Below are 27,763 nucleotides of genomic sequence, written 5' to 3' on the forward strand. Positions count from 1 at the left end.
ACACAGTAGGCCCTGGGTTCAATCCCTACCCCACAACAAAAGGATAAAAGATTCCTCTTAGGTCACCAGTTTCTTACCTTTGGCTTTTTTGGTCCTTAACACTGCTGGGGTTTTCTATGTGGCTGAGTAGCTGTCTAGTCTCTAAGGACACCCTATAACCACGTGTTTCTGCAGGAGGGGCCACAGTCTTGCTTGTTTTCTCGTGGCACATTGCACACAGGGCACTGTGCGGCCTGTTGAACTCTGTGACTCGGTTCCCATGTAAACCAAGGAGGCTTACTCCTGCTATGGAGCATTGCTGTGGGGAAAGAGAAGGCACCAAGCCCTTCCGACCCCCAGAGAAGCCACATGCACTTGGCTCCGTATTAGGCGCACCTGCTCAGGGCAGGGTTCAAGTAAAGAAAGCAGGGCCAAGACTGATCCTCCTGCACCCTAGAGAAGTCCAGCCAGCAGTGAACTCCAGCCTCTCTCTTAATCCTAACATCAGATAAGGAAATTTGAAATCTGTAGTCACAGATGTTTCCAGAAGATAGATACGTCCCCAGAGGTGTGAGCAGAAAGCAAGTTGGGATTAATTACTACACAGGACTGTAGTGAGGGATGATATTATGAACAGAGCCCCGGAGAGTTAGAGAAGGACGGACACGCCCACCTGGCAGAGGCCTTGTTGATCAGAGGGAGTTGTGTGTGAAGGCTGCTTTGACACTTGCTGGAGATTTATCTCCGGCTATTAGGATTATCTGGGGAAAGCCAATTTATCCAGCACACTAACAAGTGTCTCAGCTTTATTCAAAGTGAACACTTATGTTTATTAATTTTCTACAAATTCAGTTTATTTGATGGAATGAAAGAATAAGGGTCTTGTCATTTAATGCCAGGAAAGCTAAATCTCCAAAGCTGATTTCCTGGAGAGGGAGAGTCACCCCGGAATTTGTGCCAAAATACAGTGATAAAATGCCGGGCTTTGGGCAGTGCCAGGTAGGATACAGCCTTGCTACAAAACCAGAAAGGTCCAGAAACACCCATAACCTTTGCTTTAAGCGCATCAGAGCTACAGACACAGCCAAGTCAAAGGAACTACACATCAGAGAGAGAGGCGCTGGTCCTAAGACAGTGAAAGGCAGCGGACTTGGGGGTGTGGTTCTGGGTTAGAGTCAGCCATGCCCCTCCTCCGACCCCAGGAGAGAGGGAAAGAAACCAGAAACACCAGTAAGAGTCAGATGGCACCAGAAGGGGGAAGGGCACACTGCAAACTTATGCTTTTCCACCATCATTTCCTTTTCTGCATATTTTTAAGTTTTTATTCATGTGCATGCACACAGGGTTGAATGTGTATGTGAACATATGTGTGGATGATCAAATTTGTACGTGAGCATATGTGTGGATGATCAAATTTGTACGTGAGCATATGTGTGGAAGATCAAATGTGTACATGAACATATGTACGGAGGATCGAATGTGTACGTGAACATATGTACGGAGGATCGAATGTGTACGTGAACATATGTGTGGATAATCAAATCTGCACATGAGCATATGTGCAGAGGATCAAATCTGCACATGAGCATATGTGCGGAGGATCAAATGTGTACATGAACATATGTGTGGATAATCAAATCTGCACATGAGCATATGTACAGAGGATCGAATGTGTATGTGAGCATATGTGTGGATAATCAAATCTGCACATGAGCATATGTGCAGAGGATCAAATCTGCACATGAGTATATGTACGAAGGATCGAATGTGTACATGAACATATGTACGGAGGATCGAATGTGTACATGAACATATGTACGGAGGATCGAATGTGTACATGAACATATGTACGGAGGATCGAATGTGTACGTGAACATGTGTGTGGATGATCAAATCTGCACATGAGCATATGTGCGGAGGATTGAATGTGTATGTGAACATGTGTGTGGATGCCCCCAGAGGCCAGAGAAGGTGCCGGATTGCCTGAAACTGAAGTCATGGAAGGTTTGAGCGGCCTGACGGAGGTGCAACTGAACTCAAGTCCTCTGCAAGTGCTCTTAGCCATTGAGCGGTCCCTCTTCAGCCGCCATCTCAGGGGACTTTCTAAACCTCCTGTGTCTCACAGGAATACAAGATGAACTAGAGGAGGCCAACTAACTTCTCATTTAAGACCCCTGTCTGGTTCTGAAGACACCAGGAGTGGGGACGTCAGATGGCTGGAGAGATGGCTGTCCTCTGCCGTCTAGAAGAGCCGTGGCTCCTGGAGCCTTCAGGAGCGGAGCTGCTCTAGGCTCTCAGGAGAATGCCAGATGGGTCTTGCATAGCACCAGAAGATGCTAGATTTGACCCCAACTAGTTAGACTAGAGACAACTAGTTAGACTTGAAGCCCAGCCTCACCCAGCTTCCTCTCCAACCCAGCTGGGAAAACAGGGCCTCGTTCTGTCCGGGGAAAGTTCACAGCAGGAAAGAGCCAATTCACTCCTACACATAATGTTCAACTCATAATGTAAAACAGTGGTTCTCAACCTGTGGGTCACAACCCTTTGGGAGTCCAATGACCCTTTCACAGGCATGACCTGAGACCATCGGAAAACAGATATTTACATTACAATTCATAACAGGAGCAAAATTACAGTTATGAAGTAGCAATGAGAATAATTTTATGGTTGTGCATCAACACAACATGAGGAACTGTGTTAAAGGGTCACAGCAGCGTCAAGAAGGTTGAGAAGCACTGCTCTAAGACATCACTGAACCTGCAGAGAAGGAAAAGTGTGTAACTGAGCATCTAAGGAAAAAGCAGATTTGTGGGAATCAAGATATTTGAGTCAGCACGTTCAAGGACTGGACTAAAACAAGAAACCCTGCACCTGACATTTGGGGTGTATGAGAAATAATCAGAGGATTGTTCCAGATCTGAGTGCACCAACCTCGAGGAACAGATTTAACAGCAGAATGAGGATTTGTGGTGTGTGGTACAAAGTTATAGAAAACACCTAACAAGAAGCACAGAGAGTAAAGAATGAGACATTAGTGAGGTATACTCAGAACTCTTCCAACCATTCTCTCCACACACCTGACGAGAAGCAACTTAGTGGAGAATTAGCTAAAGAGGGTGTGGTCCGTCATGGCGGGGCACGCGTGGAAGTGGGCAGCTCCGTGACTATGGAAGTGAACGGTGACTGCTGGCCTGTATCTCACCATACCGGAAGGCAAAGGACTCAGGATGGGAAGAGGCTAGAACCCTAAGACAAACCGCCTCCCACCCCCCTCAGAGAGAGCCATTTCCTCCAGCCCCACCCTGCCTTTGAGAGGTTCAACCACCTCCCCAAACACCGCCACAAGCCGGGAGCCAGATGTTCAAACACATGAGCCTTTTGGGGACACTTCACATCCGAACTGTTACAGGGTGTGCACGCAACTGGAGTCATGGGACAGGACATGATGTTGGACAGGGCAACTGCTGAACACATGATCAGACACTTCCCCAAACTGATGGAAGACATGGACAAGTCCAGAGAACCACAGAAAGGATGAACATGAGGGGAACATATTCCAGGTCATAGCCAAGCTGAACAAGATTAAATACATGGAAAAATGTTCAAAGACTAAAACCACAGCTCCTCGGCGAAGCCCGGCCTTAACATCCTCAGAGCTTTACTTCTCCTCCCCCACACACGAAAATAAAAACAGTGTTAGTTAAATTTCTCATTTCTGGGATGAAATACCTTATAGGAACAACAGACGGGGAGAGAGGTTTATTTGGGCTCAAGGGATATAATCTGTCGTGACGAGAAGACACGCTAGCCAGGGAGTGGGGCGTTCGTACATAAACAGACACAAATAGACGGACAAATAAGTAATCTACAGCGTTAAGTGACCTCGGAAGAAATCCAATAATCTGAAATATCCCAATATTTATGAGGGAAAAAATCCTTATTGAAATCCTTCCAACTAAGCAAACCTCGGACCCAGATGGTTGTTGTGTGTTTCCAAACATTTGAGACAGAAGAGGACCAACCTCACAGACACTTCCAGAAAAGACAGAGAAGGGACTCTTAGCAACTGTTTTTATGAGAGCATACTTTCTCTAAAACATGGCAAAATCTTGCAAAAAAAAATTAAAATTGCAAACCAATCTCACAAGCATAAAGTTTAAAATCCTTAAAACATTAATGAGCCCAAGAGAAATTATAAAATCATCCTAATTGTGGATTTGAGATGATTACATATTCAGGACTGGAAAGATGGCTCAGCAGTTCAAAGCTCTTGCTGCCCTTACAGAGGACCTCAGTTCCGCTAACAGCACCCAGGTAAGGCGACTCAAACACCTGTTAATTCCAGCTCTAGGGGGAATCTAGCGCCCTCTTCTGGCTTCTGCGGGTATTATATTCAGGTGCAGAGGAGTGGTATGGAGAGATGAGGGAAGAAGGAAAAAGGATTTATATATTGAGTCATGATTTAAATATATACATATACAACATATAAACAAGATATACGATACACACACATATACAAACTAGGAAATACCCTTAATCTGACTAGAGTTCACAGGAATTGCTACAGCTTTAGCCAACATCTTGCTCAATGGTGAAATACTAACAGTTTTTCCTTGAAATCAGTCATCTTCAGAGCAACACGGGAAAAAACAGACACCAGGCTTGAGTGAAAAATAAAAAAAAAAAAAAAAAAAAAAAACCTCTTTCATGGAGACTGTCAGTGAATTTAACAAACTTACCAGAGAAAAGATCCGTAGAAAAGTGTTGGAAAGTGAGTTTTTCTTTTTTGAGACAGGGTGTCACCACGCAGCCCTGATTGCCCTTGAACTCGCTATATACATTAGCCTGCCTCTGCCTCTGGAGTGCTGGCGTTAAAGGCGTGTGCCACACCATGCCTGGTGGAAATGGAAATTTTAAGAGCTTCGATGGTAACAGAAATCCAATCAACAATATTTAAATGTAAAGACTGGCATCCAACTTCTCTACAGTGAAGCTCCAAATGACCTAAGAGGTTTCTGTGAGGCCAACTGTGGTGTGACTTTGGGGGGAAGCTGTAAAATTAACATCTATGGCCCAAAGAATGGTACATCAAGTCCATCATGATGGCTTAGATGAGTTTCCTGGGGGTGACTTACTGAGCAATGGACAGCTACTGGTCTCTCTTCTCTCTCCCTCTGAAATTGTCAAAGTCCCCCCTCCCCCACCGAATCTGAGAAATTGGCACAAAACTGGTTGCAGAGCGCCACCTAGTGTTGAAACTGCTAAGGTGCCCAGAGGCTCACGTAACAAGGAAACCAGACACTGGACAGTTCAACGTTTATTCTCTTAGCAAGGGTTGTGCCGGTCTCTGAGAACACTGTGTAACTGTGGTGACTATGGTCTGCTTGCTGTCATCCAGCATCCAGATCAGCTAAGCAGTGACTTGCTGGGAGATGCATTCATCTGGATTCGGAGGCCTAACCTCATGTCTACATAAGTGGGAAGGTATACCATGTTTATGGACTGGATGATTTAGGGCTATTGAAACGCCAAAGTGTCCTGAGGACTGAGACACACAATGCTGACAAAATTCCAGTTATTGGGATTGAAAAATGTGTGTGTGTGTGTGTGTGTGTGTGTGTGTGTGTGTGTGTTCATTCTGACTACAGAATGTGTATGGCAACACCAGGAGCTAAAAGTCACAAAGGCAATCCTGAGAATAAATTGAAAGGCATGTGTTATATGTCTCCAGACCTATTGGGGAATGGTGGGGATTGAAACTGTGTGATATTCGCACAAAGCAATAAACTTACTGATGAAATAGCATTCAGAAAAACAACAAAAATAAAATAGAAAACATTGTATTACTTCTGCATTTCTTCAATCAGTTCACCTGGCAGGGGCAAAGGAAGGGAGGGCTCAGAGGTTCAGAGGGCACAGCCCAGAATGGTGGAGAAGGCATGGTGGGCTTCCCCACAGTGGCAGAACCATGTCACAACAGCCTCTTTACACGGCGCAGCCATAGCACAACTCAAGAATTCGGGAATGCGGGCCCCCGCCAGAAGTGGTAGGGCCTTCAACAGCTTTAGTGTTCTATTTCAACCCACTAACACCCATGTCCCAAAGTTTGCACTACCTCCAAAGACACAACACAGATCAGAGGTTCAAACACAGGGGCCACAGGGAACATTCCAGACTCCACAATCAGATCAGCCACACACACCCTGTCCCTGATTACAACAGGGACACTAAAGATAGTCAAGAGGGGAGAAAGCAGGATCTCTTCAGTAAAAAGTGCTGGGTTAGATTAACACATCCCCTCATTTTCTTAAACCACAGACAAGAGTCACAGATAAGTCTAAATATGAAAGTGAAATTATCTTTGATAAAAATTTATGAGAATATCTATGTCTTTAGTGTGAGAAAAAAAGGTGGGAAATATTAACTGCAAGAGAAGATAGATCAGAGGCAGGGAAATGGGTCACTGGGCAGAGGTGCTTGCCACGAAGCTAGACCTGAGTTCCATGCCAAGGCCCAAGTGGTAGAAGGAGAGAAGCAGGCCAGGCGGTGGTGGCGCACGCCTTTAATCCCAGCACTCGGGAGGCAGAGGCAGGTGAATCCCTGTGAGTTCGAGGTCACCCTGGTCTACAAGAGCTAGTTCCAGGACAGCTAGGACTGTTACACAGGGAAACCCTGTCTCAAAACACCGAGAGAGAGAGAGAGAGAGAGAGAGAGAGAGAGAGAGAGAGAGAGAGAGAGAAGCAACTCCTGTAGTGCTCCTCTGACCATGCGTATGCGCACACACACATAAATACTACATAAAGGTAAAAAAGAAAATAGAGATCATGTGCATAAAAATTAACTCTGCTTCATTATGTGACACCATTAAGCAAGCAGAAAGGTGGTCCACACAGGTGATCATAACGTAAAGCGGCCCTATAGTGTGTCAACAGAGATGGTAGAGCACTAGAGCACGGCTGCTGGCCTGCAACATCTGCCACTCAGTTAGCCAAGGTTACACAAGTAAGATGCTACAAGTATACATTACAGCACAATCGAATAGAGGGCATAGAGGGGACTATAATACAATCACACACAGCATAGACACAAAGTATCTGAAGTGAGATAATAGAAAACAACCGAGTATTAGCCAGATGGAAGAGCAAGCAGAGCTCCAGCAGCTCCGAATAGTGAATTGATACAACCACTCTGAACAAACTCTCACTAAACTGGACTTGGCTACACTGTGGTTGGACATTACATGGGGGTAATGTTCCTACAAAGCACCCGTGTTGTGTCGTGATGTGGAGGCTATCCCAAGGCAAGGCAGTCAAAAGGTTCACTGGAGTACAACTGGGAAGACCCGAGTTCAGATCCCTGGAAAGCACACAGAACCAAGCAGATCTGGTGGCCACCTGTCACCCCCACTCAAGAGGTTGTGGACAGGGGAAGAAGCCAGCTAAACATGAATTCCAGGTATTGTGCAAGACCCTGCCTCAGTAATGTGGAGAGAAATCAAGGGAGACCCCATCAGCTTCAGGCTTACACGTAACACACACACACACGCACAACACAAACATACACACATCCCAAGAAGATAGAAAATATTTCCACACTTCTAATAGAGAAACAAATGATGCCTCATTCACACAAAGGAGTGTGTAAAAAAAACAGTAAGTGAATGGCCCACACCTACTCACAGAAACAGAATGAGCCTCACAAACACAGCATCGAGCAAAAGATTGCACAGGAAAAGCACCATGCGCTTCATGGTTCAATCTAGATCAAAATGGCAGGCAGGCAAAGCTAACCACATCACATGACAAACTGCACGATCATGTTGGGTGGGAACATTCTTCCAGTGTCTATTTGCAATGCATGAGCTGTGCTGCTTCCATGGGAACCTTAAAAGGCTGGGGAGTTGGCCTGATGGTGAAAGTGTTTGCTGTCAAGCAATCAGACTGGAGTTTGGATCCCCAGAATCCATGTAAATGCCAAGCGAGGTTGGTGACCTGTCTGCAATCCCACCTTTGAAGGCAGAGAGAAAAACCCCTGAGCTAACTGGCTAGCAAGACAAGTCATATCAGGCGGGTTCTGGGTTTGACTGAGAGACCCTGCCTCAAAGAATGAGGTGAAAGAGTGGTTGAGGAAGATCCCTGGTATCAACCCTGGGCCCATATATACATATGTGCACACATGCAAATGTGTATAGGCATGAGGAGAAGCAGAGAAATGCATGGTGACAGAGGAAAGACAGTCAGCTGGGGTGCTTTAACCACGCACACTTTCTCTAAAAACCACCATGCCCTAGTCTCCTAGCATCATATGGTCCAAGGACGGCCAGTTCTTGTCATCCAATGGTCCTGCTCTGCAGAAAAGGATAGAGGAATTTCTGCAGAGAAAACAGAGAGGATGTTCTTTGCCTTTCAACACACGCCACATAGCTCTGCTTCTCCACATCAGAATGACTATGGCAGAACTAAGTGTTCTCTTGTCGGTACCTCTTAATGGCTAGAATTGTGGCGTATACATACATATACATATATATTTATGTATTATATAACTGATAGAGTTATATAAAAACACTGACCAGGGTTGGAAAACTGACCTTTGGGCCTGCAAGCTTAGGGATTCAGAGTTCATGCAGATAATGCCTGGAGTCTTGCTTCTTTATGATGTGGATAATGCTGGGGTTACAGATGGTTTGAAGAGGAAAGGATTCTTTTTCCTTAACTATTATGCATTTTAAGATTTTTTTTTTGTTTTTTTGGGACAGGGTTTCTCTGTGGCTTTGGAGCCTGTCCTGGAACTAGCTCTGTAGACCAGGCTGGTCTCGAACTCACAGAGATCCACCTGCCTCTGCCTCCCGAGTGCTGGGATTAAAGGCGTGCGCCACCACCGCCCGGCTTAAGATTTATTTTTAATTATGTGTCTATGTGGGGAAGGGAGGTATATGCACATGAGTGCAGGTGCCTGTGGTAACCAGCAGTTCCCTAGAGCCATGGCCACAGCCACAGACAGTTGTGAGCTTCCTGGCAAAGGTGTTGGGAACTGAACTCAGGTCCTCCAGAAGAGCAGTGAGCACTAGTAACCCACTGGGCCACCTCTCCAGGCCCTGTTACCCATTTTAATGAGCTACAAATTACCTAAGCATATCATTACCATGTAACTGAAATGCTTTTATTTTGCTAAGCCAGACCTTTCATATTGGCAAGGATTTTGTCTTCAGAGATAAACGTTGTTGCTTAGTTTTTATGACCCAGACTTTCTTAAAAAAAAGTTCAGATGGTGCTTTCAGAGTACAGAGACACCAGGGAGAGACTTTGACAAGATTGGAGTCACTGCCCTGTCTTAGGAAGAGATGAATAACAATTGCAAAGGAAGATACTAAGCTTCCAGAACTGAAAGGGAGCATTCAGTTCTGAATCAAATGCAGTCCTCTGGGGGGATGGGCCACTGACTGGCCAGAGCAGACCAATGAGCCAAGGGATCATCCTGCCCACCCCCACCCCCCCAGAGCTCAGAGTATACACATCGCCATGCCTGGCTTTTCACATAGGTCCAAGGGATATGAACTCAGGTCCTCATGCTTATGTGGCAAGCACTTCAATGGATCCATCTCCCTGGCCCCAGGGACAGACGTTGTGCTCCAACAGACTATACAGAGAACGTGAAAAGAAAATAGCCCACCTTAGGAAGTCCTCATCACCTCTGGGGTCTTTCTGTAGCCACCAAAAATGTCCCGTTTTCCATCTGGGGGAATACTAAATCCATGATCACGCCTCATGACTCAGCAACTTGTATAAAGTACATTTGAGCCCATCCACGAAAAATGGGGTATGGGTTGCTATGCTAGTTTTATGTCAATTTGACACAAGCTATAGTCATCTGAGAGGAGGGGACCTCAATTGGGAGGATGCCTCCATAAGATCTAACTATAGGGCACTTTCTTAGTGATTGGTGTAGGAGAGTCCAGCCCATTGTGGGCGATGCCACCCCTGGGTTTGTGGTTCTGAGTTCTGTAAGAAAACAGGCTGAGCAAGCACCCCTTCATGGACTCTGCATCAGCTCCAGCCTCCAGAGTCCTGCCCTGCTTGAGTTCCTGCCCTCGCTGCTTTTGATGAACTGTTATATGGGACAGTATGTGAAATAAACCCTTTCCTCCCCAACTTGCTTTTGGTCATGGTTTCTATCACAGCAATAGTAACCCTAATGAAGACAGTTACTGAGAAGACAAACCAAGATGGAGTGTCTAACAACTGTAAAATTAAAGTGTAATTGACCAAAATAATGGTTTTTCATAGACTCTTGATGTACCCCATCCCAGTATGTCCTTCGCCACAGTCCCCGTGTGACGGATGCTCTGAAGATGACACTGGTTCCAGAGTGAAATATATACAATGTGTTTAGGTGGACTAAAGGAAAGGCTACTGGCCAGCCCTAGAGTGACATGGTCTCTGAGCCCAAACCGCGGATCAGAGGGGATCTAACAGACTTGGTCTGCCACCCTGTCATTTTAGATCAGCCTAAGACAGTGTGGGGGCGGGGAAGATTATTCAGATTGATTCTGCTTAGAAGAAGCTACTTTGGATAAAATCGGGTCATTTGTTACAGTGGCACCCCAATTAAGCCAGTTTAACACCCTTGCGGCTGTTGTAGAAAGCAGGGGAAAAGAGTAAACATCAGACGTGGCCATCAGCTCTCCTGCCATCACATACAGTGAAATATCAGTCAAGTTGGAATTGCTGGAATTTTGTCACTGAGAAAATGACTCAGTCAAATGACTCTTGAGATCGGGGGTAGGGGATAGAGGAGTGGCTGGAGCTGCTGTGTGGAACTAGCTCCCCCCTCCAGCTCCTCAGGATGTGCCAACCCCTCACCTTAGCGTGACTGCATCCTTGAGACTGAAGGTCTCTCCGCCTGTCTTTCCATCTGCATCATGAAGCCAAATGCTGCTGGCCTGCTTGGGTTGTCATAACAAGACGGAAATCAGAGACTGGGGAGATGGCTTGGTTGCTAGAGACAAAGGACATGGTTTTGGTCCCCAGCACCCGTGTGACCAGTGACTAGGACAACTTACGACTTCCTGGCACTTCTTGGAGCTACTAGCTTCTGGGTTCTGTGATCCTGACATTCTGACGTATACATGAGATATATATATACACGTGTGCATGTATGTGTGTGTGCGTGCATGCCCAGTGCATGCCCATGCGTGCAAATTCTGGCCTTGAATTTGCTTTGTAGCTGAGGATAACCTTGAACCTCTGTTCCTACTGTCTTCACCTCCTGAGTGCTGGGACTACAGGTGTGCACTCTACACATGGTTTTGTTCTATGTTGATGAAACCAGCCCACGCAACTACCCCAGGGACCCTGTTCATCTACAGGAGCTACATTTGGGGTCTCATGAACTTAGGATACTGCCCCCATGTACAAATTTGGTCCCCTGAATGCAGATGTTGACAGCAGGCTTGTTTGTAACAGGCAAAAATTGAAAATGCCCATTAGTAATGAACACATGGACAACACATGAGCTATCCATACACTGAGGGATGATTTAGCCATCAAAAAAGAGCAAAGGGCTGGGATAGGCTTCAACATAGATGAGTCTCAAAAACACATTAAGCAAAAGAAGACTCGAAAAGGTCACATACTGGGGGTGGACAGATGGTTAGTAGTCAAGAGGACCTGTTTTAAATTCTCAACACCCACACGGCAGCTCACAACCCTCAAACTCTAGTTCAGTGGATCTGACGCCCCCTTCTGGCCTCCACAGACACTGCATGCAGTGGTTCACAGACAAGGAGATTTAAAAAAACATATGCATGAAATAAATTTCTACATATTCTGTTTATATGAAATGTCTAGAACAGTCCATACCAGTAGAAAGTAGGTTAGCAATTGTCCAGGGCCAGCAGTTTAGTATAGAGTTAGTGCCAAGAATCTCTTCTTGAGAATGAAAATCTCTAGGATCAGAAGGGGTGCTGGTTACATGACTATAAATTTACTAGAAAATCAATTTGTTGTAAAAATAAGTGAAGGCTGAGAGAAAAGGGAGCCGTGCAGAACTGGAAAAACTATCTTTAATTCCTGCGTAACTTTTGAATCTGGCGTTTCCTTTCTGGTTATTATAGCCCTCACAGTTATTGTAAAGAAAATTAGAAGCAGAGGAAGGTACTATTTTAATGTTCATTACCTGAGGAGATAATTGCCACTTGGATTTTAATATATTCCCTTCTGATCTTTCTCCGGCCATACATACCTTTTTAAATTAGGTTCATGCTATGTTTTCAGCTGTGTGTCTCGTCTATGAGGCATAAAGCTTAGACATGCTCAGAGTAATGGAACCTACCAAAATTAAAAAAAAAAAGGCCTGGTGTTTGGGGAGTGAGAAAAATCCTGTTTTGCTAACATAATGAATAAAACAAAATGCATGAGGTCTTTTAAGATCTGGGGGTGTTTATCAGTGATGAAGATTTGTCTAGACACAAAGGGTGCGCCTTGGGTTCCATCCTCACTACCAAAAAGAAAAAGAGGCTTACTGGGCACAGTTACACACTACTGCAATATCCCAGCACCTGGGGGACAGAGGCAGTAGGATCTGTAGGCCAAGGCCAGACTTGGCTTTAAAGTGAGTTCAAAGCCAGCTGTGCCAAGGAAGACCCTTCTCAAAAGGAAGGAGAGGAAGAAGAGGAATGGAGGAAGGAAGTACGGGAAGGAAGGGAGAAGGGAAGGACGGAACCTGAGCCTGTCTCTCAGTACAGCACACCACCCCCATCCCTCTCCTGGCAGAAGATAAGGCCTCTTCTTTGGGGATTAGCTTCCCCAAATCATGGAGCAGGTATTTTCATTTGATCTCATAGTTGAAATGAGATCCTATAAAAATCACATAATAAATGGTCTGATATAGAAAGTAATGGATGACTCTGAGCATAGCTGACACATGACCCAGAATCCCAAGGAAACCAGACCCAGTTTCCATCTCCCTAGGCTCTCTCAGCAAATACTGGCCCTGCACAGAACTCACATCCTGCTGTTATTTCTAGGGAACATGTATAGACTTGAAAGCCATTCATAGCTGCCAAAGAGTGCCACCTGATGGATGGTACTAGTAAAGGAGTCTGTTACCTAGTAAAGGGTCATTACCCACGATAACCACTAGGCTTGGCCTTGGTGCCAGTCCCCACCCTGCATGCTGGCCAGCTATGGGAAAAACACTATGGCACAGTCTGGGTCCCTAGTACGTTGTCAGCTCAGTTAGCCAGTGGGAACAGGAAGCTAAAAATCTCAAGTGTGTTTAGAATGACTTAGTCAAATGCCACTATTGCTTTTTAAAAAAATGATTTGGAGACTGGAGCGGCAGCCCAACAGTTGAAAACACTACCTACTCTTGAAGAGAAAGGGAGTTCAATTACCAGTACCCACAGTTGGTGGCTCACAACCACCTGTAACTCCAGCTTCTGATCTGCTGCCCTCTTCTGGCTTGGGTGGGTACTGCCTTCACATATGCATACATATACTCATATACAGACACGCACACACACAAAAGCAAAAATAAAATAACGGTTTCACTCACAAGAGAGACCCAAAATACTCAGATGGCAGAGGTGCAGTAGGGAAAGGGGAGGAAGCTCTAATGGCAGAGGAGCCTGATGCATGGCAGCATGGATGTTCCCAGTGCCACTAAGTTGTATACAAAAGCAGTGCATATAAGTACACTGTAACACAATAGCTCAAAATGATAAGATCTAAATGGTAAGATCAATAATGAGCATCTGCAGAGATGACTCAGTAGTTAAGAGTAATGGCTGCTCTTCCAGAGGACCAGAGTCCCGTTCCCAGCACCCACATGGAGACTCACAACCTGTAACTCCAGTTCTAAACATTCCAATGCTCTCTCTCCTCTGGCTTCTATGTACCTGTACATATGTGCATATATCCACACATAAATAAACATTTTGATAAGCCCAGATCATAGTTTACAGATTTTTTTTTTGATTTCCTAGTGGAAATGGGATCCTGTAAAAAATCAAACTATTACATAATAAATATTCTGACATAGGAAGGAAGGATAAAGCCGGGCATAGTGCCACATGCCTGTAATTCCAGCACTCGGGGGTTGAGGCAGGAAGATCACGAGTTCGAGGCCAGTGTAATAAGTTTCATGGCCAATCTGGAATACAGAGTAAGCCCTTCTCAAAAGAACAAAACACTAATTAGTTGTTTAATTAACCAAATTTAAACATAAAGGACAATAGTTTATCCAGAGGGGACACTGTGTACAAATGCGACCTAAACTCAGCAGCCCATGCTGAGCTAGCTCTCTGCTCGGCATCTCCATCCTCTGCAGAACCCTCCACATATCTACACTGCTCAGTGTGAACGCAGCCATGAGCCTCCGGATTGAAGGTCAGCTACCTTCACTGGGTTCCCTACCACCACAGTAAGGACCGGAATGGCTCATAGCTCACAGGTCCTTCTAGCTCCCCGCTCAATCAATCCCAAAGCGCCTACACACCCAGCCAGAGCCCCACGCCACATTCAGGGCTGGGACTTCCTCAGACCTTTCTGGAGAACATAGCCATGGACTTCCTCCATGCAAGCAGAGCTATCAATTACTGTCTATCCTGAGTGACTGGTCGGCTGCTCTCTAGTCTTCTGTAGGTGCATCCAGGAGTCTAGGCTCGTGGCTGGTCTCCCATACACCTATCCTGGGTAACCGGCACGTTAGTCTGCCTCACATGTATTCTGGGCAGATGACTGAACCTGGGGCTTTTTCTATTGAAGTGGAAAGTCCATGAAAAAGAGGCACTGTCTAACCAAGCTTGAGTTCTTAGATCTCACACAGAACTGTCCCATGGGAAGTGGGGGCTGCTCAAGAGGAAGAGAAGAAAATGACAGGGGCTAAAATACCCAGAAGCCCCAGGGCTTTCCGTTATTCCTGGAGCCAAACAGCCTTGACAGGAGCATTGCACCTGAATATCGCTGGGCTTTGGATATCTCTCCTCCTCAGGCATAGCTAGGGAAGCAAGCGTCAAGGTGGCTTAAGAGGCAAAGGCACTCTGTCTTTGCCATGCAAACCTGACCACATGACTTCAGTCCCCAGAAACCACAGTGGAAAGAGAATCAACTCTTAAAAATTGCCCTCTGACCTCCACATAGGTGTCGTAGCTCCAGTGCGGGTTCTCTCTCTCTCTCTCTCTCTCTCTCTCTCTCTCGCACGCACGCACGCACGCACACACACACACACACACACACAATGATAGAGAAAGCACAGTGAATTTAAAATAACTTGAACGAGGGGAGCAGGATAGAGCCGAAATTGGCTCACCCAGTCTTTTCTTCTCACCCAAAGAAACAAGCTCCTTCTACTGACTGAGAAAAAGACATCGCCAGCTGGCTGGGCAATGACACACGGGAAACTAAAGACAGTCCTGTAATTAAATTCACAAGAGCCAATTCTTCTGGCCATATTTCAGACACCCGTAATGTCTTCTCAGCCATTCTACCCAAACGACGTCACTTCATAATACATTCAGAGCGGGGGGAGGGGAGATAGATAAAATGGATTCTTCTGAGATATTCAATTAGTTCAATAAAAAGAGAAAAATAATTTTTCAACAAAGAGATTTGGCCAAATGGCTGGCGCTGACAGTGAGAAACTGGCGGTGGCGTAACTATGCATTTCTTTGGAGCTGTTGTTCGAGCAAAAGTTAGCGCCGTGCCCGGTTCGGAAGAGCCCTGGTGACTAATCCCGCACGCTCCTCTTCCACGCGCATCTCAATGTCCATTCCGCATCCGTCTTTGGGTGTTGATGCGTTTCCATTCCCCGCGGTCTAGGAAGGGCTCTCTCTCCTCATTGCTCAGAGCTCCTTCTTCATCTCCCTTCGAGCTGATTTCTCTCCGATTAATGAAAAACGAAACAAAACAAAGCAAGACATGCCCAGAACATCCTCCTTGCGAAATCCCACTGCTTTTTTTTTCCCCTATTTACTTTTTGATTTGAGAATTCATTTTGATTTTGGTTTCTTTTTCTAATGGACAGGGACTATTGAAGCAGGGCTCACTCTGTAGTCCAGGCAAGTCTCAGATTCATCCCTGCAGGCTAGTTTTATGTCAATCAGACACATGCTAGAGTCGTCTGAGAGGTGGGAATCTCTCTGGAGAAAATGCCCCCACCAGACTGGCCTGGGGTGAGCCTGGGTGAATTTTTTGATTGATGATTGATGGGAAATGGATCAACCCTTTGTGGGTGGGGCCACCCCTGGACAAGTGGTCCTAGGTGCTCTAAGAAAGCAGGCTGAGGAAGCCTTAAGGACCAAGCCAGTAAGCAGTGTTCCTCTAGCGCCTCAGCTTCTGCCTCCAGGGTCCAGCCCTAACTTCCCTCAACGATGGACTAGAAGATGAAATAACCCTTTCCTCCCCATGTCGATTTTGGCCATGGTGTTTTATCACAGTAATAAAAACCCTGATCCTCCTGCCTCAGTCTCCCGATCATTTTCTTTCCTCTCAGTTCATCTCCCCTATGTTTTCTCCAAAACCATCATCTGTCTTTAAGGTTCAGGACCCTCACGGTCAGGGTCAGCCCTCTAGCATCCTAATTTCCCAGGAAGTCTTCTAAGAGCTCCAGCAGTACTCCTGAGCCCTGCATTTCTGCAGTGTATGGCGTTTCAGGGACCATCAGCCCAAGCAGAGCTGGACCTGTGGCCCCTCAGCAGCCTTTGCTCTTCCTCTCATGACCTCACTTGAGCCCCCATTCACAAAGATAAAGTATTTTCCCTGTGCGAACTGCCCATATCGTGCCCCTCTTAATCCACTGTGGAGGCTCCCTGCCGACAGCACCCAGCATCTCCTATCCAGATAAACATGTGTTTTCTAACAATGAGTCAGGTCAGGTTGCTCCACAACCCCCTTTAAGAAAAAAAATTATGTATATTTTTTTGCCTGCATGTATCTCTATACATCATATACATGCAGTGCCCAAGGAGACCAGAAGAGAGTGATGGATCCCTTGGAAACAGAGTTATAGATAAAGTTGTGAGCCACTATATGGGTGCTGGGAATAGATCCTGGCTCTTCTGGAAGAGCAGTCAGTGCTCTTAACCACTGAGCCATCTCTTCAGCCCCACAACTCCCTTTTAAAACCTCTGCTGGTAAACAGGGGATATGGCTGAGAAGTTAAAAGCACTTGCTGCCAAGTCTGATGATCTGAATCCAATGCCTGTGACCCACAGGGAAAGAAGGAAAGAACTGATTTCCCCAAGTAGTCCTCTGACCTGCACAAGCACACACACATGCACACAGACATGCAAACAGACATAGTGTAATAAAAAATTATTTTAAATAATTGTGTCAAGCCACCATCATTTGGAGACCATCAGTAACGTACTATGATTTAAGAAGTACATCTCTTTATGGAAAGAGAGGAAATTTACATGCTTACAAATTGTGGCCTACAAATTGGCTCTAACTTTTCTAAGTAACCATTGGAAACCAAGTTTGGTGACACACATCTATAATCCCAGTACTCAGAACGTGAGGTAGGAAGATTTGTCACTTGGAGGCCAAACTGAGCTACTGAGCAAGACACTATCTCTGGAACCCACAGGCTGATTGGAGATGTGACTCTGTTGTAAAGCACTCACCTTGCATGTGTGGCTAGTCACACGTGATTCCAGCACTCAGGAAGCTGAGGCAGGAGGATCACGGGTTCAAGGACAGTTCAGGCAAAAGCGTCATCTTTTACTGTCAACCCAGTTGAAACTGTTACTAGATAATGGATACAAAATGCACCAGGTATAGATCACAGGAAGCTCCCTGGTAGACCAACCTCCTGCTACACCCACGGCTCGCTAATGTCACCTTTTCCCACAGGCAACCCTCCTGCCACGGGCACTGGGACTCTGCTGATAACCCTGGAGGACGTGAACGATAATGCTCCCTTCATTTACCCAACGGTGGCTGAAGTCTGTGATGATGCCAAAAACCTCAGTGTGGTCATTTTGGGAGCTTCAGACAAGGACCTTCACCCCAATACAGACCCCTTCAAGTTCGAGATTCATAAACAGACGGTCCCTGATAAAGTCTGGAAGATCTCCAAAATCAATAGTAAGTCAGCAACTACAAACGGCCAGCCTTTGTTCCTTCAGCTTTGAACTTCTGTTCTCCTTCCTCAAAGATGCTCCCTGTCCCACACAGGGATGCCCATGGGATTTCTGGGGTGTGTGGTGTGTGGTGTGTGTATGTGTGTGTGTATATATGTGTGTGCGTAAAGTGTTGCAATTTTTGATCAGGGTGAGAAAACCGTCTGTAGAAATATTGAATGTCCGTTTCTTACCAGCGCAAACATGGCTGTTCTGCCTTCTGTTTCATTTTTTCTCTCTTCTCCACATTATGTAACAAGCCCTCACTCTAGTGACTACTGTGACCCCAGCATTCCCTGGACCAATACTCCCTACATTTTAGTAGAGTGTCCAGTCAGAAGCTGGTTCTTTGTCCTTCCTCTTCCCTTTTTGCTTTAAACGGCACAGGAGTAGACAGACAGACAGATACTCACAAGACTGGAGAAATGGTTCAGTGATTAAAAGTACTTCCTGCTATTGCACAGGACCCCAGTTCTGTTCCCAGCACCCACATCAGGTGGCTCACAACTACCTCTAACTCCAGCTCAAGGGATTTGACCCCTCTTGAACTCAGAACACATGCACACACATACATATAAATAAAAAACAGAGTAAGTCTTGAGAGAGCTTGAAAAATGCTCTTGCCATGTAACACAAGTTAACCTGAAACTTGTGACAATCCTCCTGCCTCAGCCTCTCTGGGGATTACAGGCATGCATCGCAACAGTCAACTCCCATGCATTCTTTCTTTGCCACTGACTACTTGTGCTGGGCATAGGCCAGGAGCCCAGTCTCGGCCTTGTCCAGCTGGGGCTTCCTGCTTCCCAGGGTTCTCCTGGCTCCACTGTCCCATTGATGAGAGCTGTGTTCCTACTGACACTCAGCAGCACACTGCAAGAAACTTACTGGCCCCCCTCCTCTCGTTAGGGGCTGATGAGAAGAGCATAGTGTCATAGGGGTTTGCAAAAGGCCCCCACGCTCCACTGCTTGCTGCAGACCTCCTCCTACTTGACTCAGTCTCGCTGACCTTGGCTTTCATCGTCGGCTTTGCCACTATTGCCCTGTGTCCCTCTCTCACCATGACTGTCACAAGCAATCTCTCTTTCTCCCTGCCCTTCCGCATGGGTGGGGAGAATTGAAAACAGGACCCAACAGTGATTACAGCCTTCCTAGTTATGGAGCACCTTTTATTCTTGGCTGCCCCACCCCCGTCCCTCCCCAGAGGGAACTGTGTCCACCCTGTCTCCAGTAATGTACTGATCCTGTTGTAAATGCCATCAGAGTTCGCTTTTGCACCACTGATGGAGTGGGGCAGTAGCAGGGGGTGAAACTGTGTTGTACAATTGAGCATAGAAATTTCCATTTAAGATAGTCAAGATAGAGTCTGTCGTTACAGCACCACACCACAGAAACTGTCTCTGAACCACTCATCCCATACAGCCCGTTGCCACCGAGTGTGTGAAACGTGGTTACTGCCACTGAGGAACAAAATGTTTTATTTGGTGTTAATCGATTTCATTCAAACACACCTATGACTAAGTTACTTGCACATGATGACTTCTGGGCACACCAAGCCCCAGAACCTCACTCTGCCTCCACGGAGGGCTTCTCCTCTCTCACGAGGACTTCCTGTCTTCCAGACACCCATGCCCTTGTGAGCCTTCTTCAGAACCTGAACAAAGCGAACTACAACCTGCCCATCATGGTGACAGATTCAGGGAAGCCGCCCATGGCGAACATCACAGACCTCAGGGTGCAGGTGTGTTCTTGCAAGAACTCCAAAGTGGACTGCAACGCGGCAGGGACCCTGCACCTCAGCCTTGGCTTGCTGCTACTCCTCTCTCTCATCAGCTTATCAGGTGAGTCTGCTGAACCCCAGCACGCTCAGGTGTGTGCTCATGAACTTCACCGCGCACCATGTCTCTTCCGTATGTCTTCCCAAAGAAGTCTGTCCCCCAGATTGTGAGTTGATGTCTGTGTAGTTGAAACTCTCACATGTAAAAGTGGTTCTGCCAACGTTTAAAGGTATCTGAATGGTCCCCTGCCAGCCAAAGATGTTGAAAGAGGCTCTGCTATTTGGAAAACCAGCCAACAAGCAGACTTTCCCCTAGATGCCACTTGCCTAGAACTAATAAAGATACACCAAAATAGGCCAACTGGTCTTCTCCAGGCCATAGCTATTCCTGTTCTGCTAGGGATGTGAAATGTCCTGCGCAGGCTTATGTGGTTGAGCACTTGGTCCCCAGCAGCTGGCATTGTCTGGGTTGCTGGTGGGGGAGTGGCCTGAGGGTTACATCCCATCCCTGTTTTCAGGAAGAGCTCTCTTTTTCCTGGTTGACCCCTTGTGACTGTGCCTCCTGGCTCTGCTGCCTCAGACTGAGCCCTGGGTGGTAGCTTTCCTGATAGACTATGTCCCCTGAACAGTAAGCCAGTCAGGGTTCCTTCCCTAAGTTGCTTCTGGGAGGTATTTGGTTCCAGGGAGAAGAAAGGGGTAACTCATTTGGTTTTGTTTTTTGAGCCAGGATTTCTCTGTGTAGCTTTGGAACCTGTCTTGGAACTTGCTCTGTGGACCAGATTGAGCTTGAACTCACAGAGATCCACCTACCTCCGCCTCTAAAGTGCTGGGACTAAAGGCACGTGCCACCACCGCCCAGAACAACACACTTCTAAAAGTTGCCAACAATGGGGCTGGAGAGATTTTTAAGTGGTTAAGAACACTGGCTGTTCTTCCAGAGGACCCAGTTTCAATTCCCAGCACCTATGTGGCAGCTCACAACCATCTGTAACTCCAGCTCTAGGTGTTGAGGAATGAGAAAGAAGACAAAAGCTGGGAGCAGGAGATTGCTAATGCCCAGCAAGTGTATTAAGTACACATCCTTTTTCTTCCTTTATTATGTATACAGTTCTACCAGAAGAGGGCGCCAGATCTCATTATAGATGGCTGTGAGCCACCATGTGGTTGCTGGGAATTGAACTCAGGACCTCTGGAAGAGCAGCCAGTGCTCTTAACCTCTGAGCCATCTCTCCAGCCCTAAGTACAGCATCTTATATACTATTTGTAGAGGAAGAAAGTCAAGATCAGCAGAGAGCTAGTCAGACAGTGTTAACAAAGAGAACACAGGACACCTCAGACACAGCTGTCTTAGAACTGATAACCACATCCCTCGAGAGGAGAAAGTCAAGTTCCTAGGAATGGAAACCTTAACTCCTTTGAAGCCCTGGCCCCAGGCCCCCCCCCCCACCAACTGGCCCTTACCAAGTCTACCCCTGAGCAAGGACACAGAATTGGTGCACCCTTTGCCTTTCATCAAGGCCTCTGAAAAAGGCAGAGGCAGGCAGATCTCTGTGAGTTTAAGGCCCTCCTAGTCTATGTAGTAACTTCCAGGCCAGTCAGGGCTATACAGAGAGGCCTCATTTCAAAGGAGGAGGAGGGGGAGGAGGAGGAGGAAGAGGAGGAGGAGGGGGAGGAGGGTAGGGGGGAGAGGAAGAAAGGAAGAAAATACAATGTATACCTCATCTTCCTCCCAGTGGCTAGTAGCAATGATGCAATGACATCGCTTTGAGCAGAGGAATCACTAGGCTAAGAGACATATATGAGAGAATGAAGTGAGCGTGTACTGCCAGGCTCTCCTATGTGTGGAATGTTAGTGCAGGTTTGACCTTGACAGTTGTCCACTTCAGCTTCTGCTGCCCAAAAGGTTCTGGGGCCCTGGCATTTAAATTTTGAGAAATGATTGGTGTAATCGTAGGATATAAAATTGATAGGCAGAAGGAACACAGCAGATTACATCTTGGTGGCAGGGTGGGTAGGCCAATAGGAGTCACACATTTCCACATCTGACATTTGCAGTTCGTGAAGCTCTGCACGGGGACCAGAGTTCTGGGGGTGGAGCTAAGGGGGAAATCCTGACGGCGTGTCACAGGCTGTCTAGACTCTCTGCATCTTCCAAACAGAACGTGTCATTGTCCCTCTCCCACCCACCTCTGGTGGCTGTGCCATCATCACCCCACCATCCCATAATCCTCAAGACTCCCTGTAAATCCTCCAGCTCCACCCCTGCCTCCCTCCCTCAGCTTAGGTCTTTCTGGCTTCACTTGCTGCCACGGTGACCTCATTGCCCTCCTAACTCCATCATCTGTGAGAGTTTGAGGGAGCGATGGATGCTCTCCGAAATCAAGCAGGAGAGGATGAGGGGCTGAGGGCAGCACTGGAGATGGAGGATTCATCAGGCTTCGTATGAGCTAGAACACCAGAAAGCAAGGACATTAGGTCAGCCACCATGAATAGACAGTGAGGTAACACAGCTGATGGCCCCTTGCTTTGTGACAGCATCTTAGTCTTGATTCGGGGATCTGAAAAACCTCCTTCATGAGCAGATGCCCTGATGCCTTTCTACATGTGGCTGACTTGCTAATGGACAGCATTAGCCTGCAGGTCAGCCTTGTGTGGTATCAGCTGCAGGGATGGGGGTAGCTCACACACAAGCTGCACGCAGAACATCAAAGGAACTTGTACTACATCTCCACCCCATTCCCTGACTCTCTCCATCCGAAGCCCTAGCCAGAGGTGTGGCTCGGAAATCCACTCACATCAAAAGCTCAAGGGGTTGCAGGTAATACACGCACATGGGAGTCAGAGCCACCGTAGCGAGGGGACTCTTGCCATAGAGGCTCCTGGGCTTCCTGACAACCCTTTGTTCCGTCCACGTTGCGGGCATGTGCTGCCTCCCTGGGTGAATTCTTCAGTAGGAAGGAAGAGGAGAGTGAATTTCAGAATACAGAAGTGGCGGTATTTGTGCTGATGATGCTATGGAAGTTCAAGTCCGGGTGGGTGTGGGTGAGCCGCCATAGCACAGCCTCAAGGAAGGCTCTTACGGTAACAACCTTCCTTAAAAGATAGCTAAGATGTTTATAGACTTGAAAATTATAGACAGATAAACAGGTAGTTCAGTTAAACATCACCAAGACAAAAAAAAAAAAAGCCAGGCAACCATGGTGCCCATCTTTAATCCCAGAACTTAGGAGGCAGAGGCAGGTGGATCTCTGTGAGTTTGAAGCCAACCTGGTCTACAGTGTGAGTTCCAGGACCGTCAGCTGTTACACAGAGAAACCCTGTCTCAAAAAGAAATCACCAAGAACAGAATTCAAGACACTAAATTTGGCAAGATTTGGAGGTAGAAGTATTTTCCAAAAGCACGGACATTAGATTCTCACCTCAGCCATGAGATTTGAAAGAATTTGGGGAAAGGGAAGTAATCTGGTAGGGTCTGTTTCATGTCTTATGGCTCAGCTAGTAAAGGTGCTTGCCACCAAGTCTGGTAAGCTGAGTTGGATCCTCCAGACCCACATAGTGGAAAGAGAGAATCAGTTCTAGCAAGCTGATCTGACCTTTGAATGTACATGCATGCATGCATGCATGCATACACATATATACACACAATGTAATTTTAAAAATTTGAGGATGAACTTCAAACTACATCACAGGAGCCAAATCTGGCCCACTACCTGTGTGTGCTTTAATAAAGTTTTATTAGTACACGTCCCCAATCCACTTACTCACATGCTGTCTGTAGCAGCCTGCTATTACCATGGCAAAAGTAAGTATTTCCATTGACTACATGGCCGACAAAGATGAGAACATTTACCACATGGCCCTTTACAGGTAGTGCTTGCCAGCACCTACCTTAGAGCATCGTCCATAAAACTTCAGCAACTGCAGAGGAGGCCGATACCAGAAAGCATCGGGAGCAAAACTGTGTCCTCTTCCCTCCAAACAAAATTCAGAGCCACATGACCTGGCATCAAAGTTCTGATGTTCACAGCTTTTCTTTCCCCTGGGCTCTTCTCTGGCCTGATTTTATTCTACTCTGTGGATGAGAAAACCGATGCTCGGAGAGGCCCCCCAGGCGAGTCAGCAGGGAAGCCAGCATTGGCCATAGCGCTGCCTCCTTTATGGAAGTAGATGCCAGACATTTGCGGTTATTATAGTATAGACGGCTTTCTCCGATGGCTGAGAATTGGCTGGAAGGCTCTGCACAGCCTTCTCTGACCTCCTTTTAAAAGGGAAATAAAACTAATAGCATGGAGAGTGATTTAAAAATGTAAATGACACTATCGCTGCTGTCAATTTTGCCATCTGAGTTAGATACTGACGGCATTGAAGGGCTGCAAGAATCTTCCGTGAGTGCCCTCTCGATGAAGCCAAGTTGCTGCTGCTGCTCCAAACGCAGCTATGCTTTGACATGGACGAATCTAAGGGACTTCCCTCAGAAACCTTTATGACTGTGACTTTAGGCTTAATTCACCAGAAATGATAAGGTGAATTGTAAGGAAGCTTACAAGTTTAAAAAAAAAAAAAAAAAAAAACTTAAATCAAGAAGAATTTTGTAAGTTCCAAAATTAAATGACCCTGTGTTTGGGGGAGGCAGGGGGGCTCCTTAAGGACAACCTCTGTCACTGTTTAAAAAAAAAAAGCTGGGGGCTGGAGAAATGGCTCAGTGGTTAAGAGTACTGACTGCTCTTCCAGAGGATCCAGGTTCAATTCCCAGCACCCACATGGCAACTCACAACTGTCTGAAGATCCAGTTGCAGGGGATCTGACACCTTCACACCAATGCACATAAAATAAAGTTAAATAAACCATAAAAAAATATTTTTAAAAAAGGCTGGAAGGATGGCTCAGAAGGGAAAGTGCTTGACTTGCAAGCATGGGATTCTGAGTTCAATTCCCCCAAAACTCACATTTAAAAAGCCAGAACAACTGCTGTCACACACTTGCCGTGTTGGGCAGAGGACACAGGAGGATCCCTGGGGTTCAATGGTCAGTCAGTCTAGACAACAGGCCAGTGAGAGACCCTGTCTCAAAAGGTAAGATAGGCAGCATCTGTTTTCTGTCTCTACGCGCTTACTCCTGTATCAAGGATGAACCTAAAGGAGGCTGGAGAGACGGACCAGTAGTTGAGAGGGCTCAGTGTTCTAGCAGAAAATGAAGCTGGCGGCTCACAACCTCCAGGAACTCCAGTTCTAAGAGATCCAATGCTCCCTTATGGCATTAGTGAGTACTCACAGAGACACTCATGCATGCACACACCAGCTGCACAGCCACACCATAATCAAGGGAGCTCTCTTTGCTGTCGATCCCTCTCTCCCTGGAATCCAGGTCTTGCCTAAACTGCTTTTCCTAATGATATAGCTTTGCCTTTTTCTAGAATTTCCTAGGGTGCATTTACACCTTGTTCCCTTCTAATGTGATGTGTCTTGTGGACACAGGGAGAATCCTAAATTACAGAAGTCGCACAGAAAGGCTGTCCTCTGCCAGGACCCCAGGCAGGCTGTGCAGAGACGCTGTGGTCCTTTAAAGTCATTCAACTTTAGGGACAATGATAGCTGACCCTTGAGGGATTTCTTTGTGCCACATGCATGCAAGCAAAATACTTTACATAAATTATATAGATTACCTCATGGAATCGTCTCAGCAGCCCTAGGAGGTGGGTCATTTACATGATCATCTAAATTGACTTAAAACAGGGATTGGAGACTCTCATTTAAAAACAAAGGGCTACAGACTAATTTAATGGATTTTATTCAGCCCCCATTTTTTTTTATTTTGCCAAGTTGTCCCCTAAGGAACAGCTGGTAATGTCTAGAAATATTTTTCATTATCATGGCTAAGAGGATGCTGCTAGTGGCATCTAGTGGCGAGAGGCCAGGGACAGAACTGTATGTCTTCCAGAGCATGAGGCAGATGACACTTACTGCAATGTCCTCCAGAGCATCAGATGGTGACATCTGCTGCAAAGAGATGCCCTACCCCAAATGTCATGAGTGCCAACGCTGAAAAGCATGATGCTGGCCTTGAGCAGGCATGAGATGTTGGAAATTTGGCAATACCTTGCAGGAGGCATAGCTTTTGTCCATTTAAAAACCTAAAAGGGATTGGGGCTTAGCTCCTAAGCGCTTACTGAGCAAGCATGAGGACCTAAGTTCAAATCCCGAATACACACACACCCATAAGATGCAAAACACGGTGGTACATGCCATTTTCCCGGGGCTGAGATGTGGGGACAAGAGGATCCCTGGGGCTTGCTGGTCCGCCAGTCTAACCACATCTGTAAGATCCAGGTCAATGGAAAACCCTGACTCAATAAATGAGGAGCAGCAGGGTCGACGACAACTGATTTCGATCTCTGGCCTACACACACACGTGTAAACATACACATAAACACATGTATACAACATACATACATATATACATATGTACACACATATACGCACACTAAAAAGGCTATTTATGTACACAGTCTAAGCTGGACATGGTGGCTCACACTTGTTCCTCCAACACTCAGAAGACTGAGGGAAGAAAGGCCACCTTGGCCTACATGGCAAGTCGCAGGCTAGCCTGGGCTATGTGGCACCCTACCTCAAAACAACAATACATATGAAGAATAACCTTACTACACATCTTCAAAATCATTTATTATTTATAACTAACCATCTGGCAGCAATCCTGACCATTGTAAGGAGACAAAGCCACCTCGGAGGGAAGTGCTGGGCAGAGGGGTCCTGTCTCCAGTGGCTGGAGGTGGGCCCAGAGCATCTCTGAAGGAATTGACCAAACCCAAATGAGTAACAGCCTGCAAGTGGGTTCCTTCTCTCCTCCATGGCACTAGACTCTCTGTAACAAAAGCCCAAGAGCGAGGGCTTTGTCGCTATCTCTAAATATGAGGTAGTTTCCTGGGCTTGCTGAAACCCAGAATCTGGGCTGGAGTCAACACAGCCCTGACTGGTGTCCCGTGGAGATGGTCATGCGTGCAGACAGAGAGCTAGCAGAATGAACTGGATCTGGGCATCCTGGGGACAAAACTCCTCCCTCATCACAAAGCCGAGATGAGTAGAGAGGGCTCTCGGGACCGTGAGCAAGAACTGTTAAGCACACCATTCATGGGTACCACTTGTGTGGCATGTCCTCACAGCCCACAGGATACCTCATTTCCTTTGGGCTATTGAGCTGCACACATGTGGATGGTTGAGCAGGAACCTACAACGATGTCCACATCCTGATCCCCGGAGCTAGTGGACAAGTCACCTTACTTGATAAAAGACACTGCAGACATAAGTTGTATATCTTGAGATGGAGAAATGCCGTGGATTAGTAGGGCCAGCCTGATGGAACTACACAGTCCTTAGAAGGGGGCCAAGGAGCAGCCATGTGATGGTACTAACAGGGAGGCAGAGGCAGAAAGACAAGATGCTGAGTCCCTGGCTTTGAACAGAACACATCTGCCTCTAGATTGGAAGCTGGCGAGGAGGCGACTCTTTTTCTAAAACCCTGGGAAGGAATGCGGCCCTTCCCACACACATTAGCATTAAATCCACAAGATTCATTTCGGATCTGTGACTTGTAGAACTGTCCAGGAGTACATGTATGTGGTTTGAGGTTCATGGGACTATGCCTACTTGTTTTGTCAGCAATAAAAAATGAATCTAGCCAGGTGGTGGTGGCGCACACCCTTAATCCCAGCACTCGGGAGGCAGAGGCAGGTGGATCTCTGGGAGTTCGAGGCCAGCCTGGTCTACAAGAGCTAGTTCCAGGACAACTAGGACTATTACACAGAGAAACCCTGTCTCAAGAAGGAAGGAAGGAAGGAAGGAAGGAAGGAAGGAAGGAAGGAAGGAAGGAAGGAA

General features: G+C 46.6%; 1 protein-coding gene across 1 annotated transcript in view; it reads left to right on the forward strand.

Annotated features, from left to right (window-relative positions):
• The window catches only part of Cdh13 (cadherin 13), a 952,185-nt gene that overhangs the window by 922,472 nt on the left and 1,950 nt on the right, over positions 1–27,763 (forward strand). The window contains exons 12-13 of the mRNA XM_005345742.2: positions 17,832–18,065; positions 19,720–19,938. Coding sequence (XP_005345799.1) covers positions 17,832–18,065; positions 19,720–19,938 — 453 coding nt within the window. The remainder of the gene's footprint in view (positions 1–17,831; positions 18,066–19,719; positions 19,939–27,763) is intronic.

Source organism: Microtus ochrogaster, chromosome 4 (assembly GCF_000317375.1).
Source record: "Microtus ochrogaster isolate Prairie Vole_2 chromosome 4, MicOch1.0, whole genome shotgun sequence".
In the NCBI taxonomy this organism is placed as follows: domain Eukaryota; kingdom Metazoa; phylum Chordata; class Mammalia; order Rodentia; family Cricetidae; genus Microtus; species Microtus ochrogaster.